At 36.5% G+C, this 13,880-nt stretch overlaps 1 protein-coding gene across 1 annotated transcript in view; it reads left to right on the forward strand.

Moving 5' to 3' along the window:
* The window catches only part of LOC109827428 (carboxypeptidase SOL1), a 21,742-nt gene extending 7,950 nt beyond the window's left edge, over positions 1 to 13,792 (forward strand). Inside the window, 7 exon segments of the mRNA XM_020394445.1 lie at positions 249 to 286; positions 289 to 367; positions 1,041 to 1,143; positions 8,546 to 8,608; positions 12,398 to 12,481; positions 12,800 to 12,863; positions 13,424 to 13,792. Of these exon segments, the coding sequence (XP_020250034.1) occupies positions 249 to 286; positions 289 to 367; positions 1,041 to 1,143; positions 8,546 to 8,608; positions 12,398 to 12,481; positions 12,800 to 12,863; positions 13,424 to 13,716 (724 nt within the window). The 3' untranslated portion in view covers positions 13,717 to 13,792.

Here is a 13,880-nt window from a genome sequence, read left to right on the forward strand (position 1 = left end):
CAACCTCCCCCACCCTCCCACCGAACAGTCTGTTTTTTAAGTTTCCAGTTCCAATTTCGGTTGGGAAAAATGCCATGCCAGTTTTTTCACGTATATGGCATGCCACAGCCTTTAGCTTTGCTTTTCCTACATCAAATTATGTTGGTCGAGTCTGACTAATGTTGTTTCATTAACAGTGATACTTTATCTTGTATGTTATTGCTATTACTTCTCCTTTGTTTCTTTACCTTCATGTTTATCTGTTTCAGAAAACGGTATTATGCATGCCCAGATGACAAGACTTTTCGGCAAGCCTATATAGCCAGTCGCACTATAATATGTCTTTGAGCTCTGAATTTGAAGGAGGGATAACAAACGGGGCTCGTTGGTATGAAATGTGAAATTGCATTGTTACATTTATCTCTGCTTTACCCTTTCTGCCTGTCCTTTTTAGTATTTTCTAAGTTTCACTATATTCACTGAATATACTACTGAAGGCACATATTCACCCTCTATTTTGAACTGACCAATGAACCATCTCGTGTTATGATTTTCAAGAAAGGGGGTTTCACATACTAAATGTGAATAATAAAAAGTGAAATTTGACTTTAAGTGTTTCTGGCATTTTAAGAAATTGTTATCTCTCTTCCCTCTAATTTCACGGCATTTAAGCATGTAATTTTATGTTAGAAGAAATCTGTACGGCTTCTTTTGTCCTAGACTCTAGTATTAAATTTCCCAGCAAATTTTGGTGGAGTCATGGCCCATTGAAAGATGGGTCTTACTTTTATGCAATGATGAGAGGAAGAGCAATCTGAGCAGAAGGCAATTTTCTCCATGACAGCTATTAGGAAGCACAATATCAAGGGATCTACTAACATGCTTCCAAGTTCCAGGTTTAAAATATGAAGGGAAGTTCAGGGGGCTTTAGTGAAATTTACCGCCAATATCTTTTAAGAAGAAAAACATCCTGCTATGAACTTCTCTTTTTTCTTTTTCTTTTTCTTGTTTAAATTTTTACAATAAATATTCTTGGTTTGATTTGATCAGGATTTTCTCAGGTATCCTATATACGGTGGTATGCAAGATTGGAATTACATTCATGGGGGCTGTTTAGAATTAACCTTGGAAATAAGTGACGACAAATGGCCTAAAGCAGATGAGGTGCTTTTCAAAGTTCCATTGAAACTTTTCTTGCTATCTTTTGCTGACAGACTTAACACAAAATTTAAACTTCCTTTCCCATTATTCTTCTTAATAATATGGTTAAATAATTGCTATAGGACTATATTATCTTTCCACAATAAGGTTGTTATTTTGGAGAGTTCAACAACTTTGTTGACGAACCATCCATTTAATCTTAACAGTCTGTCAAGAAAATCAGCATGTGCTAATAGCTGAATAGATATATGCATCTTCCATGATTTATATGCAAAATAAGCGCAAAATATAAAGTTTTGAATATATTAGACATTTCTTGGTTTGTTCTTTATATTTATGTTTTAAGATATCACCCTTGTAGAATTTGAAAGCACAGTGCGGAGCAAGTTGCGAAAAAATTGCTTTAAATGTGAAACCTATAAACCTGTAACCAAAAAATTTCTTTTATGCTGGATTATGAACTGGATCTTGCTCTTTTCGTCAACCACCACCTTCACAGGAATATGAAGAAAGCATTTTCAGTTCACATGATTTTGAATTTTCAGTGATTATCCTTGTAGTTCGTATAATTTATCTACCTGGAGGTTACCAATTCAAGCCAAAATTCTATGGTGGTTTTTCTGACCAAATTTGAAAGATTTCATGGGGAATCATGTGCTTTGGTTCTCGCGTGTGCAATTATAGTAAAATTGATGTTAACAAAAAAATAATAATAAAGCAAAGCTGCTTGTTATAAGGGAAGTAGCCTGGATTTGACACCATGCACCCAGTTTACTCATGGGGGATTTGGTAAGGAGAGAAGAAATAAAGGTGATTAATCTTGATTCCACCAGAAATGTACACCCCTTTTTTGCATTACACCACCTTACAGGGTACATGGAAAAGTTGGTCAAAATAATCGTCTTCAACATCTCATATTGACAAGGTTTTAAATATCGGATATCGGGGAAATATCGGATGGCAAGAATTCATAACGAATTACGGATAATTGTGGGGATATGTGGTAAATATCGGAATGTCATATGGATGTTTGCATATATAGTATTGAAATATGAGGTGAAGAGAATTGTATTCACTTATATTACATGAGAAAATAACATGTATTTATATACAAACTAGAGAAGCTATTCTAGGAAACTAGGAGAATATAGGAAACTAAAATAATTACAATTAATCCTAATTGACAGCTATCTAATTGACAACTATCTAATTGACAGCTTATCTAATTGACAGCTAATATATAACACTCCCCCTCAAGCTGGAGCATAAATGTTAATCATGCCCAGCTTGTTACAAAGATAATCAACCCGCACCCCATTTAAAGCTTTTGTGAAGATGTCCCCTAGTTGTTCTCCAGTCTTTACATATCCTGTGGAGATCAAGCCTTGTTGAATTTTCTCACGAACAAAATGACAATCAATTTCGATGTGCTTAGTCCGCTCATGGAACACGGGATTAGATGCAATATGAAGAGCAGCTTGGTTATCACACCACAATTTTGTTGGTACTGAAGTTTTAAATCCTACTTCAGTCAATAGCTGATATATCCACATTATCTCGCACACAGACTGTGCCATAGCCCTATATTCTGACTCTGCACTGGATCGTGACACAACATTTTGCTTCTTACTCTTCCAAGAGACCAAATTTCCTCCAACAAAAACACAATAACCTGAAGTGGATCTTCTATCCATCTTGGAACCTGCCCAATCTGCATCTGAGAAACACTCAATATGAGTGTGCCCATGATCCGCATACACGATACCTCGTCCTGGTGCTCCTTTCAAGTAACACAAAATTTGCTCTAATGCTGCCCAATGATGAATTGTTGGGGATGACATAAACTGACTGACAACACTAACTGAGAATGCAATATCTGGACGAGTCACGGTAAGGTAATTCAACTTTCCAACCAACCTACGATATTTTTCAGGGTCTTCAAATGGTTCCCCATCTCCTGTAAGGTGCAAATTTGGACTCATTGGAGTACTGCAAGGCTTTGCTCCCAATTTTCCTGTCTCAGTCAATAAGTCAAGGATATATTTTCTCTGAGATAGAAAAATACCTTGTTTACTCCGAGTGACTTCAACTCCCAAGAAATACTTGAGCACCCCTAAATCCTTTGTGTGAAACTGAGTATGAATGAAAGATTTAAGGGATGAGATTCCTCTAGTATCATTTCCCGTAATAACAATGTCATCCACATATACAACTAACAGAATGATACCAGCAGTTGATTGTTTATAGAACACAGAATGATCTGACTTGCTTTTCAACATACCAAATTTCTCAACAGCCTGACTAAATTTTCCAAACCAAGCACGAGGACTTTGTTTCAAACCATATAAAGATTTTCGAAGACGACAGACTCGCCTTGACTCCCCCTGAGCAACAAAACCAGGAGGTTGCTCCATATACACCTCCTCCTGAAGATCACCATGAAGAAAAGCATTCTTGATATCTAGCTGATGTAAAGGCCAATGATGAGTAGCTGCCATTGAAATAAACAATCGAACAGATGTCAACTTAGCAACAGGAGAAAAAGTATCACAATAGTCCACTCCATAGGTTTGAGCATAACCCTTAGCAACAAGACGGGCCTTCAATCGAGCAATTGATCCATCTGGATTGACCTTAACAGTGAATACCCATTTGCACCCTATGGCCCGTTTTCCTAAAGGTAAATCGACCAAGTCCCAAGTACCATTGACATCTAAAGCATTCATCTCTTCTATCATTGCATTATGCCAACCAGGATGAGATATGGCTTCACGAACAGTCTTAGGAATAGAGATAGAATCAAGGGAAGCAATAAAAGAGCAAGAGGAAGATGACAAGTGATTATAAGAAACAAAAGAAGAAATAGGATAAGTGCACTGACGTTTACCTTTACGTAATGCAATAGGAAGATCATCGCTTGGGACCGGATCTAATGACGAAGAAGCAGGTGCAGGACATGAAACAGGAGGTGGACGCCTGGAGTACACTTTAATAGGAGGCATATCAGGAGCTGTGACTGAGACAGATTGAGTAATAGGAGACTCATCAGGAGTTGTGTCTGAGACAGGTTGAGGAATAGGAGACTCGTCGGGAAGTGTGTCAAGGTCAGAAGATGTGATAGAATATACCAATAAATCATCATCCTCCCCCTGACGAGTAGGAATAGATGAAGACGAAAAGTAAGGTGAGTTTTCCATGAAAGTAACATCAATTGAGACAAGATATTTGTTAAGATTGGGACAATAACACCTATACCCTTTCTGAAGACGAGAATAACCAAGGAATACACACTTCAATGACTTGGGATCTAATTTGGTGACATGTGGACGAACATCTCGAGCAAAACAAGTACTACCAAATATCCTAGGATCAACAGGAAACAATGACTTACCGGGAAAAAGGATTTTGTAAGGGATATCACCATTAAGAACAGAAGATGGCATGCGATTGATAAGAAAACATGCTGTGGAAACAGCATCGGCCCAAAATTGTTTAGGAACATGCATTTGAAATAAGAGGGCTCGTGCAGTTTCAAGAAGATGTCTGTTTTTACGTTCTGCTACACCATTTTGGGATGCAGTATCAACACAAGAAGTTTCATGAAGTATGCCATTAGAAACCATATAAGAGTGAAATAAAGCAGATGTATATTCTTTGGCATTATCACTTCGCAAAGTACGAATTGAAACATTAAATTGATTCTTAATCTCAGCACAAAATGCACAAAATATAGAAAACAACTCAGAACGATTTTTCATTAAATATAACCAAGTTATACGAGAGTAATCATCCACAAAAGTAACAAAATACCTGAATTCGGGTTTAGACAAAACAGGAGAAGGACCCCAAATATCAGAATGAACTAATTCAAAAGGAACACTAGCACGTTTATTGACTCGAGGACTCGAACTAAGACGATGGTGTTTGGCAAACTGACACGACTCACAATCTAATGAAGACACCTTACTATATTGCGGACAAAGTTTCTTGAGCAAAGGAAGAGATGGATGGCCCAACCGACAATGAGCCTCAAAAGCGGAAGTGACACTCGAACAAGCAATAGAAGTTGGTGTCGGTATGTCAAGAACATAGAGGCCTCCAGACTCATGTCCTTTACCAATAATCTTCTTCGTCATAAGATCCTGAAATAAACAATGATCGGGAAAGAATGAGATGCAACAATTGAGATTACGAGTGAGTTGACTGACAGAGAGCAAATTGAAGGATAAACTAGGTAAATGTAAAACAGATGACAAAGTAAGCAGAGGTGTAGGAGTAATAGTGCCAGATCCACGAACACAAGATGGTGACCCATCAGCTAAAGTAACAGTAGAAGTGGAAGTGTGAGCATGAAAAGTAGAAAAGAGACTGGAGTTACCTGTCATGTGATCTGTGGCACCAGAATCAATGACCCATTTGGAGGATGAGGAAAGAAGACACACATTAGATTTACCTGAATCAGCAATAGCAGTGACAGAAGGAGATGACGACTTGAGTGATTCCCGATACCGTGAGAACTTGGCAAATTCATCAGCAGAAATAAGGACCGATTTATCAGAGGCATCATTAGTACTCACAACATTAGCAGAGTGTTTTTGCTGATTTTTAAACTGTAGCTTTCTACATTCAAACTTGGTGTGGCCTGGCTTTTTACAGTAGTTGCAAATAATGCCTCCAGAATCCGGTGTTCGAGTTTCAAATCCTTGCGAACTGCCTCCTCTGTGTCCACTTGGAGTATAAGATTTTCCAGGCACATAATTATTACGACTCACCAAAGCACTATTAAGAGGAACGGATGGGGTAATTTCTGTGCGAAGGACTCGGGTAAAGACATCTTGTAAAGAGGAGACATCAGAACCAGAAAGAATCTGTGCCTTCACAGAATCAAATTCAGATGAGAGCCCTGCTAAAAAGCTCATGATAGCCATCTGCTCTCTCTGGTGTTGTTGAACCTTCACATCAGGACTAAATGGCAGTAACATATTAAGCTCCTCATACGTCTTTTTAAATGCCATAAAGTAATTTATAAGGGTCTGATCTTGTTTCTCCACACGGTAGAATGCTTTGCAAACCTCATACATGCGGGAGAGATTGTCTTTTCCAGAATACAAAAATTCTAAATAATCCATTAGTTCTTTAACCAACTCACAGTGATTGATTAAGCCAATTACCTCACTGTCAATACAATTCCGGATTTGAAGGAAAAAGCGAGCATCCTCCCTGAGCCACGTCTGCCTCGAATCATCTTTCTCTTTAGGAGGATCATCAGTCAAATGGTCATCTTTGTCAATACTTCGTAGATAAAGCCGAACAGTCTTGCTCCACTCCAAGTAATTAGAACCAGTCAGTCTATGGTCCGTGATTTTAGACATCACAGGAACTACATCAGATACAGCCACTGATTTTGTCTCTGATTTATTCTCAGGCATAACTCCGGAATGAAAACGGACGTCGGAGATGGGGCCCACACGCAGGGAGTCTGACCACCGGACTTTGGGGAACAGAAATTGTTTATTCAAAAAACCCTAATTTTGTAGCAAAATTCAAATTTCGTATGCTCTGATACCATGAAATATGAGGTGAAGAGAATTGTATTCACTTATATTACATGAGAAAATAACATGTATTTATATACAAACTAGAGAAGCTATTCTAGGAAACTAGGAGAATATAGGAAACTAAAATAATTACAATTAATCCTATTTGACAGCTATCTAATTGACAACTATCTAATTGACAGCTTATCTAATTGACAGCTAATATATAACAAGTATAATGCACTAAGATGTGATCTTAACATACTTAATGAAATCTAAGCATACAAGATGTAAATAATATATGTTTATGATCACTAATCATCCTTGTAAAACAAACAAAAGTACAAATCAATGTTGCGGTATTTCGTCAGATTTTTTTTAAGGCCAAAATGTCATTTGATATAAATGGGAAAATCATGATATCTTGCCTTTATCTAAACTTTTGGGTATATCGGGCCATCTCGGGAATATTTAAAACAATGCATATTGAGTACATCGTCAACAACAAAGCCTTTATCTAAACTTTTGGAGTTGGCTACATGAATCCAATTCTTCATGCTTAAAGGTTATCTCATGTATTCAGTTACTACTATCATATCCTTCTTAATGCTTCTAACCAAGTTCTCTTAGGCCTACAACTAGTCCTCCTTGCTCCGTTCATTATGTAATTGTGTCATTCCTTCTAGTGTGAAAATATAAGTATTTCCATATTGGCTAAACCATCTCATATTGGGTAAGTCAAATGGAAGTATGAAAATATATCAATAAGAATAACATTTTGGTCCATATGTTAAGAAACTTCATAGTTGTCAATGTGATCATTAATTTTGATAATAGTCGAGTATTTCAAAATGTATTTGCTTACAGAGATGAGGCGTAGAAGTTATGATTTTTTAGGTTGATATTGGTTTTTGGTTAGTACTATCACTTTTTTCCTGCTCACGACACCTAACTTCATTAGCTGACAATTTGTTTGGTGAATTGTGTTTCATTCACCGTCCTTATTTCCAAACATTTAGGACTACTGTTGCTTCTGAACCTCTTTTCCCCTATTTTTCGATCAAGTGAAGTTAGTACTTATTAGCTTTATTATGTAGCTTATAACCAAGTGTTTAGGTTTTCTTAATTGAAGTCCATCGAATTCTTTAATCAGGACAAAGGAAGTCTAAAGCGAACTATTTTCTTATGTTTCGAGATAAGGCATTGGTGTACTACATTAATAACAACAAATAGAGGCGGACGATACGCAACTAATCCCCAGAAAAGTACAACCATGAGGGCAGTACAAACAAAATCAAAATAAAAAAAAAACTACCAAGTTTCAGGATTCCTAAGTTCCACGACACGACAAGGAGAAACCCAGAAATGGATAAAAGCCAAGGAACAAAAGCAGCAATTTCTGTATATTACACCTCCGGCAAAGTGATTTAGTCTTGTCACTTCTGTAGTTTTTTATGAGGTTAGCAAATGCTCCATTTCTAGGTTTAGATACTATTGCATTTGGCTTCATTAAACAAGACAGTATGTGAAACTGAATATATGCATAGTAAATTATTGAGACATGATGTAATGCAAGTGTCCTTCAATTTCCTGCTTAACGTCATATAATTTTATCCCTGTAAACTTTTATTGCTTCCTAATGGCGGCTTACATTTTATCTTCCTGTATTTTCATAACTATAATATAATATGCATTTCTTCTAAACTTGGAGTGAGAGAACTGGTTCTGTTTAATCTGTTTTCTAATAACTGTTTGACATTGATGTCCAGCTACTTATCCTGTTTGATGAATTCGTTTCTACATGTGCTTTACTGATTTTTATTGCCTCAAAATTTGATATAGCTCTTTTTCCATCTTCACACTTGCAGCTTCCTATCCTCTTTGAGTACAACAGAATGAGCATGCTGAATCTTGTTGCAAGTCTTGCCAAGGTAAAGACTTTGATATCTTTGTTGTTGCATGAACCATATATCAGTTCTATATTCCCTAACATTTCTCTAAGAGATAGTTCACATATTTACATTGCTTTTATGTTTAAGCATGCTATATTGTGTAATTACTTGTTTGTTCAACTGTGTTATTCATCTAAAGCTAACACTGAGATTCCAAAAACTGTTGGAGCATGGTTCGTGGTTGTTGTCAAAGGACTCTGCCACCGGACCAAAATTCCGAAGTTGTGGTGAAGATTGAGGGTTATCATTTAATACTCTGACATGCCCCCACTGGTTGAGAGCCTTTCCATGGGCTAAAATCTAGACTCACGTGACAAGCTTTTTTAAAATCCACTTTAGAATCCATGCTCTACAGTCTACAAGATTCGAATCCGTGTTGCTTATATTACGCGTCAAAGAACTCTGCCACTACTCCAAAACTCCGAAGTGGTGGTGAGGGTTGAGATTTATAATTTTATACTCTTTAACAGTTATGATGATGGGTGTTAAAGGTAGATGTCAAAAATGGTAACACTCAAAAAGATTCTAAATGTTGATGAAGGTGTCAGGTGCAGTGTTGCACTGGAATGAACGTGAAATCATAGATTACAACATAATGAATTGGCATACATAAAATTCTAAAACTGCGCACAAAAAATAGTGTCTTATACATGTTCTTAATGAACTTCCAATACGATACAGCTTCATGATATTGTGTTTTGAGATCCAATTGCTGTAGATTTCATGGGCTAGTACAATATTATGGACTTGCTAGCACTAAAAGTGCAACAAAAGTTGTTAAAAGTATTTGTCATATCTAAGTACAATAAAAATAAATGTTCCATTTTTCTGCATCTGTGTCACCGGTAAGTTTCACATAAATGCTGTTCAGGTCTATTTAATGAGTTTAAAACATTGTATCTGCTGGTTCCCATGTACTTTGTTTACCTTATGGTTGTTGTTATTCTATTACTGATTTGTATGGCATACCCCATATATGTAATTCTTTTCCTATTGGCTATTAGGTTTGCAACCGTCTACTGGCACTATATTCATGGAGCCTTATAAGCTTTTTTCTTCTTTTCCCTTTCTTGATTTGGGCAATTTTCCTTCTGTGTAAAAGCATTTCCATGTGATAGTCCGCATGGTTTTTGAATCTTGAAAGGTACTCTTATGCTGAGTGAGCTTAATCTCTAACTTTGTTGAAACTAACTGCTGGTCTTCTTTCAACAGTGGAGTGGAGGTTTTATGTGAAAGTACCATAGAGGGGGGGTGAATAGGGTAATTGCTAATCTAATCCGATATTGATGTCAAATTAAAACTTATTAACTAATATCCTAGCAATGATGATATAAACAATAATATAAGCAAGGATATATAATGAAATAATAAGTGATATAAACAATAATCACAATATCAAAAGAGCAATAGTGGACAAATGACAAATGCAAATACAAGGATATGATCACCGAGTTCGGTCAACTCTCGACCTACATCTCCGCTCCTCACCTTGAGGAGAATCTCCACTATCTCTTCACAAGTCACTACACAATCGATTTTTAAAGTTTATCGAAAACTTTTACAATTCACACGTTGTCAATCTCATAATACACTCCTCTAAGTGTTGGCCTACCCGTATCACATTCCTCAAGTGCTTGGAATTACTACCTCTTCCTAAGCTATGTAGCACGGACACGGCCATCCGACACGCCGACACGAGGCAAATCCTAAAAAATACATAGGATACGTGTGTTCGACACGTGTGTCCGACACGGACACGACATGGCACGGCTTCATGTTATGCGTGTCCGTGCTTCATAGTTCCTAGGTTTTTACAACCAAGTTACTCCTCTTGAAATTGACTCCGGTCTCTCACCAACTTCTCTAAATGTCCTTATATATTACAACGTATTTATCGATAAGCTCAAGTAAATAATTTTGTTTTCTAATACAAATGAGAACGAAAATGAAAGCTCACTCAATTGTAACACTCTCACAACCTAAACTATACAATATGTGAAATACTAAAGCTCAAGTGGTTGTGTGTGAAAACAATGAGTAAAACACAATCAAAGATAAACTCAAATCAATCTAGTATAAATGTGAAAATCAAAATATGATACTAGCTAGAAGAAAGGAGTTTATTAAACTTCTCCAAAAATAAGAGAGGTAGAGATTTGAGGTTGAAATCCTTAAGAACGATGTTGCAATCCTTCTCTTGTGAAACTCTCTTCACATAAAGAAACACTTAATTTTTCTTTAAAACTCTTTAAACAAACTTGCAAAACTCTTTTATAAACTTTCTTGGTAGAACAAATGAATCAATAGGGCTATTTATAGTCTCTCCAATGAAAACAAAACAATCAACCAAAAATTAGCCGTTACTGGCAAAATTATCGTTGATCGGTCGACTGATCTTTTGGATCGGTCGACTGATAGACTGTAAAAAAAAAAAGCTGAAAAATCGCATTGGTCGGTCGACTTATGGAAAAAATTGGTCGACTTATACAAACTGGTCAGTCGACTTGTGGAAAAAATCGGTCGACTTATAACACTATTCACAGAAACCTAAAATTTTGAAAAGCTGATTTTCTAAATTCAATTTAAAATAGTAAAACAATTCCAAAAATAGTAAAATTTGGGACAATATTATACATATGAAAATAAACATGTTAGAGAAGAAATTTCTAAAATAGCACTTCGTATTTGTGAAAACTCACTGTTTTGCAAAGCGGTCAAAAATGCGAGTTTGTTAAGTACCTGATTTTTGATGAAATTTCTTCAAACAAGTTTTGAGAAACTTTTAAATGGATTAATAGACTTTAGAAAAGATGTAAAACAATATCATTTAAGTCAATAATCCAAAAACACGATATATTCTCAAATAGATGTATGATACGATAAATTGAAATAACGTGTACGTGTATGTTTTGAGCTTCAAGTATAAACACATAGAGTATAAATCTAAACTAATATACCCAAGATAAAAATCTTCGTTTAGCTCGATATTGGTAGCGAGGATGAAGCATGATATTGTCTTTGACTTGAAATGCGACGGCTTCATTCCGATTTTCCTTCCAACCTCCAATAGATATTATCGTGTTGGCGCACGTCCAACCAACCTCCAACTTAGGATCTTTATGTAGGATACCTAACAATCAAATGCAAACACTCGACAACCAATGTTAATAATTGTTTGTTAATCATCAAAACCAGATTAGACAATAAGCTCATAAACATGAGACCTAACATTATGATCATTTCACCGGTATTTCCTAATGTATTTGTTCCTTTTGTGATAGTTCATGCTTGAATGCGAGATGTCAGAATTCCACATGATCCGTTTGTGATTGTTCACGCTCAAATGCTTGGTGTTTTAGCAGCTAGATTCCCACTTGCATGTGGAGTACCTTAAGCTAGCTTGTACTTACTTTTTTGGAAGATATAATCTGTGCTTGCTATTCTGAACTTCTTTTTCAGACTTGAGCTGCCTGAAATTATGAAGTTATCTTTTAGATTTGATGCCGATAAGGGAAATAACTATGGATATTGTTTCTGGTTTGGCTTGGATAAGCAGAGCACCTAACATGGCCACCTGTTGTCGAAAAACAAACAAGAACTAATACTCTGCTAAATATGCGACATATTTTGTATAGGGGAACTTTTGTTTAATTGTTCTCTTGTGTTTGCCTTTTTTTTTGGGGTCATAACTTGGGTATTATTGTCTCTATATTTTCTAAAATATTGACTTGGAACAGTTTATTGAATCGTATAGCATCAATTTTGCAGACAGGCATTCATGGAAGGATATTCTCGTCGCACAATGGTCACCCTCTGCCTGCCTCAGTAATGATCAAGGGAATTGATTACAAAGTATGTTCAAGTTTTTCCAGTATATATATTGACTGGATGCTGTCCAGTTCGAAAATATCTATTATTTTTCTTAACACGTTCTAGGCTTCTGGTCTTCATGACGCTAAGCTATGTCTTATTGCTTTTGCATCTTTATGGATGTTCACTTTGCAAGTTTGTAGAAGATCTGTTCAGCTGGTTCTCATATATTTTGATTCTTGCATGTCGTCATTGTCTCATCTGACCTCGTATCTTTCCTCTACTGAAAAAATTTAATTCATTATGAATGTAAATTCAGATAAATGGTTGTTAGATATAATGGTGTACTCTATACTACAGATCAATGCTAGCGGAAGCTCTGGTGATTATCATCGCATTCTTGCTCCGAGTGGAAGCTATGAAGGTGAATGCTTTTCTGTACTCTCATCTCCTCTTTTTCATGTTAATTTAGAAATGCATTAGGAGCATGACTCCTGATGCTAAGATCTAGATTTAGTAGAAATCGTCGCTTCCAGTTCCTTCAGTGGAGTGTGCAGATTTCGTTGAATTTCATATAATTCTAAAGATCTTCATATACATTTGGCAAGGCCCCGACCTTGCTTATTCAGCTGTCTGTTATAAAGGGTTAGTTGCGGATAGACCCCCTGTACTACCGCACAATTCTGGATAGACCCCCTATAGTTCTATACTTCTATTGCTGCAGATAGTGCCCGTGAGTGAACTTTTCTCATTCTTTACCCAAAGAGGAGAAAATTATATTTTTCACAAATAGACCACCTGAGGATAAAAGAGTAAGAAAAATTCACTAGCGGAGTCAGGGGTTATATCCACAATTTGGTGATGTACAGGGGTCTATCCACAATTGAGCGATTGTACAGGAGGTCTATTCGCAATTAATTCTTCTTAAAAAAATAGAATGCTTAAGTGACTATTGAATGCTGTATTTCACATTTTATCTTACAGTGACAGTTTCAATGCCTGGTTACCGAGCGAAAACAACTCCAACCTTTTTGCAACAATATGCGATCAGCTTGGATTTCATTTTGGATCCTGATGGTGATGACGCACATAGACGAACACCGCTCGATGGCTGTGATTGCAACTGTCTCGGGATACTAAGGAGGGCCCACGGGGGGGTTTATCTTGCTGTTTTTGTTATCTTGTTGTTCCTCTACTTTTTGTTGAAGAGGAAAGCTGTGTTCAGGTTCCTGAAGCGAAGACACTCTTCCAGCCATAGACGAGTTTCTGTAGTTTAGACATTTCATACATGTATAATTACTTATAAGATAGTTTATTTATTACTTATTGTATAAAGAAATGCAACATTGTCCATCGTGGATGTAGCGTCTTGCTCTGATGAAGAATTCTTTGAGATCCCGCAGAGAGCAATGTGAAGAAGCAACATAATTTCACCACGGGT

Source organism: Asparagus officinalis, chromosome 1 (assembly GCF_001876935.1).
Source record: "Asparagus officinalis chromosome 1, Aspof.V1, whole genome shotgun sequence".
Classification (NCBI taxonomy): domain Eukaryota; kingdom Viridiplantae; phylum Streptophyta; class Magnoliopsida; order Asparagales; family Asparagaceae; genus Asparagus; species Asparagus officinalis.